The following is a 4,460-nucleotide window of genomic DNA, read 5'->3' as shown; positions in this document are numbered from 1 at the left end:
TTTACTCCATCAGTTTATGACTCCATCAGTAGCTATCACAAATTCGGCCAAATAAAGATAAAAATAGCCACTAACCAAGAAACAACCTCATCAGATGACAGTCTGATAACATATTTATTGTATAGCATATGTTTTTTTCGAAAAATTTGCATATTTCAAGTATAATTCATAGTTTACATGCACAATCAGAAATTGCACCGAAAGCAGCCATAATATTTACAGACACCAACGTCAAATACCTAATTACTCATCATAAAACACTTCTGAAAAATACATAGTGTACAGCAATTGAAAGACAGGCATCTTGTGATTCTAGACAATATTTCCGATTGATTAAATGTTTTACAGCGCAAACAAAATGTAGAGTGATATTAGCATAGCCACAATAGCCAGAAACACTTGGGCGCCCACGACCAGTCAACATGCACGACAGATATTAGAAATAGCATCATAAAATGTTTCTTACTTTTGGTGATCTACCGTCAGAATGTTGGATAAGGTGTCCTTTGTCCAGAATAGTCGTTGTTTTGATTTGGAACGGCAAATATCCCTCTTCATTTACCATGGGCACTTGCCAAGTGACACGGATTACTCCAACGTCAACAAAGTTAGAAAACGGAACACGGCAAAACTCCCGAAAAAGTTTCAATAATCTGATTAAACTATATTGAAAAAACACACGTTACGATGATATGGTGACATGTATCAAATCAAATCTAAGACGGAGATGTTCGTATTTCATAACGACAGCTAAACAGAAAACATATCAATGTCCTCTTTCGCGCGCTCCAGAAACAGGAAATGAACGGTCACGTCAAACAAAGACCTTTTATTCTACCTCTGACCAAGATAGACACGAAATTTACATTTACATTACATTTAAGTCATTTAGCAGACGCTCTTATCCCGAGCGACTTACAAATTGGTGCATTCACCTTATGACATCCAGTGGAACAGCCACTTTACAATAGTGCATCTAAATCTTTTAAGGGGGGGGGTGTCAGAAGGATTGCTTTATCCTATCCTAGGTATTCCTTAAAGAGGTGGGGTTTCAGGTGTCTCCGGAAGGTGGTGATTGACTCCGCTGTCCTGGCGTCGTGAGGGAGTTTGTTCCACCATTGGGGTGCCAGAGCAGCGAACAGTTTTGACTGGGCTGAGGGGAACTGTACTTCCTCAGTGGTAGGGAGGCGAGCAGGCCAGAGGTGGATGAACGCAGTGCCCTTGTTTGGGTGTAGGGCCTGATCAGAGCCTGAAGGTACTGAGGTGCCGTTCCCCTCACAGCTCCGTAGGCAAGCACCATGGTCTTGTAGCGGATGCGAGCTTCAACTGGAAGCCAGTGGAGAGAGCGGAGGAGCGGGATGACGTGAGAGAACTTGGGAAGGTTGAACACCAGACGGGCTGCGGCGTTCTGGATGAGTTGTAGGGGTTTAATGGCACAGGCAGGGAGCCCAGCCAACAGCGAGTTGCAGTAATCCAGACGGGAGATGACAAGTGCCTGGATTAGGACCTGCGCCGCTTCCTGTGTGAGGCAGGGTCGTACTCTGCGGATGTTGTAGAGCATGAACCTACAGGAACGGGCCACCGCCTTGATGTTAGTTGAGAACGACAGGGTGTTGTCCAGGATCACGCCAAGGTTCTTAGCGCTCTGGGAGGAGGACACAATGGAGTTGTCAACCGTGATGGCGAGATCATGGAACGGGCAGTCCTTCCCCGGGAGGAAGAGCAGCTCCGTCTTGCCGAGGTTCAGCTTGAGGTGGTGATTCGTCATCCACACTGATATGTCTGCCAGACATGCAGAGATGCGATTCGCCACCTGGTCATCAGAAGGGGGAAAGGAGAAGATTAATTGTGTGTCGTCTGCATAGCAATGATAGGAGAGACCATGTGAGGTTATGACAGGGCCAAGTGACTTGGTGTATAGCGAGAATAGGAGAGGGCCTAGAACAGAGCCCTGGGGGACACCAGTGGTGAGAGCGCGTGGTGAGGAGACAGATTCTCGCCACGCCACCTGGTAGGAGCCACCTGTCAGGTAGGACGCAATCCAAGCGTGGGCCGCGCCGGAGATGCCCAACTCGGAGAGGGTGGAGAGGAGGAACTGATGGTTCACAGTATCGAAGGCAGCCGATAGGTCTAGAAGGATGAGAGCAGAGGAGAGAGAGTTAGCTTTAGCAGTGCGGAGCGCCTCCGTGATACAGAGAAGAGCAGTCTCAGTTGAATGACTAGTCTTGAAACCTGACTGATTTGGATCAAGAAGGTCATTCTGAGAGAGATAGCAGGAGAGCTGGCCAAGGACGGCACGTTCAAGAGTTTTGGAGAGAAAAGAAAGAAGGGATACTGGTCTGTAGTTGTTGACATCGGAGGGATCGAGTGTAGGTTTTTTTAGAAGGGGTGCAACTCTCGCTCTCTTGAAGACGGAAGGGACGTAGCCAGCGGTCAAGGATGAGTTGATGAGCGAGGTGAGGTAAGGGAGAAGGTCTCCGGAAATGGTCTGGAGAAGAGAGGAGGGGATAGGGTCAAGCGGGCAGGTTGTTGGGCGGCCGGCCGTCACAAGACGCGAGATTTGCTATCTCTCTCAGAATGACCTTCTTGATCCAAATCAGTCAGGTTTCAAGACTAGTCATTCAACTGAGACTGCTCTTCTCTTCTCTCACCGCATCTTGACAACCAGGGGAAGGCGTAGGAAGTGTTTGTAGACTCCTACGTCACACGTCCATGTATAGGCATGCAGTTGAACAGAGCATAGATTTCTGACATTTCACTTCCTGGTCAGGAAAAGTGCTGCAGAAGGATTTCTGTTTCACTCAGAGAAATAATTCAAACGTTTTTAGAAACTAGAGAGTGTTTTCTATCCAATTGTAATAATAATATGCATATTGTACGAGCAAGAATTGAGTACGACGCCGTTTGAAATGGTCACATATTTTCTGGCTACTCAATACGCCCCCTGCAGCCATAACAGGTTAATGGCAAGCTAATTTCAGAAAATAGCTTACGGTTGTGAGTATGACAAAATAAAAGGGCATTCTACATGCGAATTTTATTACTTGGACACTGTCTCATTGGCCTAACGTTATATCCTAATTTGACTTTGGTGCAGGTCATGTTGTTCTTCACATTACCGTCTCTGGTAAACACACATTTTATCAAATAAAATCAAAGTTTATTTGTCACATGCACAGTAAACAGAAGGTGTAAACGGTTTAGCTAGCTAGCTAGCTAAACAATAAACCATAATCCCAACTCTTAACGCTAATAACCTGCATGAATCTACAGGAAGCTAAAGTTAACCAACTAGGTTCAACGTTAGCTAGCTAGCTAACATTAGGCTATAACTAGCAATGCAAATGGCTGTAATCCATAGACAGGTGTTTTTTGCAGCTCTTCGTGATTAAAAAATAGCCTAATGGATTAGGATTACCTACACATACTGAGCAACTTTTTAAAAACATTTTATTTTTAAGTTTTACGTTCAAGTGCCTCTCCTGGGAAGTAGTGACGTTCGACATACGCATAGTTTCCTGAAACGAGTCACATTTGGCAAATCTGACCATAAATCTACCCTCTTAATTCCTGTTTACAATAAAAACACAAACAGGAAATACCAGTGATGCGCTCAAAATGGAAGTGTTCGAATTAAGTGGACGATAAGCTACTGGACTTGCTTTGCTAGCACAAATTTAAATATGTTCCGCGATTCATCCGTTGGCATCGAGGAGTTTTCCCCATCAGTCACCGGCTTCATTAATAATGCATATAATTGGTACCATTGGATAGAAAACACTTTGAAGTTTGTAGAAATGTTAAAATAATGTATGAGACTATAACACAATTGATATTGTAGGAAAAAATCCAAAGAAAAACCAACCTGAATTATTTTGTTTTTAAGAGCCCATGCTCTTACGAAGGAAAGCTATGGGTCAAATGCAATTCCAGCTCCCAGATTGCAATTCCTATGGCTTCCACTAGATGTCAACAGTCTTTGTTCAAGGTTTCAGGCTTGTTTCTTCCCAAACGTGGAAGAATTTTGAGTTTTGGTACTGGGAGTCAGAGTTGGAAATCAGTCTGTGAGCGTGCGACGAAGAGGACGCGCACCTGCTTATTTTGAATTTTCTATTGAACAAACTTTTTACGTATGAAATATTATAGTTTAATTACATTTTAGGGTACCTGAGGATAAAATAGAAATGTATTTTGACTTGTTTTAACAAGTAGCTTTTTGGAATCATTTCTCTGCATGTTGAACGAGTGGATTACTCAAATTGATGGCGCCAACTAAACAGACTTTTTGGGATAAAGAAGGATTTTATCTAACAAAACGACCATGCATGTTGTAGCTGGGACCCTTTGGATTGCAAATCAGAGCCATATTTTCAAAAAGTAAGCGAATATTTAATCTCTATTTGTGTTTTTCTTAAGCCTGTGCTGGTTGAAAAATATTTTGATTTGGGGTGCCATCCTCA

At 43.5% G+C, this 4,460-nt stretch overlaps 1 protein-coding gene across 1 annotated transcript; it reads right to left on the bottom strand.

Annotated features, from left to right (window-relative positions):
• Nucleotides 1-915: 915 nt before the first annotated feature.
• On the bottom strand, nt 916-2,543 carry LOC129823364 (uncharacterized). Its single transcript, XM_055882284.1, has 2 exons — nt 2,023-2,543; nt 916-1,813 (listed from the first exon to the last, which is right to left on the bottom strand). The coding sequence occupies exon 2, from the start codon at nt 1,766-1,768 to the stop codon at nt 1,052-1,054; it is 717 nt and encodes a 238-aa protein (XP_055738259.1). The 5' UTR covers nt 1,769-1,813; nt 2,023-2,543; the 3' UTR covers nt 916-1,051.
• Between the last annotated feature and the right edge of the window lie 1,917 nt (nt 2,544-4,460).

The sequence above is a fragment of the Salvelinus fontinalis genome, chromosome 25 (assembly GCF_029448725.1).
Source record: "Salvelinus fontinalis isolate EN_2023a chromosome 25, ASM2944872v1, whole genome shotgun sequence".
NCBI classification, from domain to species: Eukaryota; Metazoa; Chordata; class Actinopteri; order Salmoniformes; family Salmonidae; genus Salvelinus; species Salvelinus fontinalis.
This window is presented reverse-complemented; position numbering and strand designations above follow the sequence as displayed.

Excerpts from the sequence above, each read along its gene's own strand:
- LOC129823364 (XM_055882284.1), bottom strand. The coding sequence starts at position 1,768 with ATGACGAATCACCACCTCAAGCTGAACCTCGGCAAGACGGAGCTGCTC.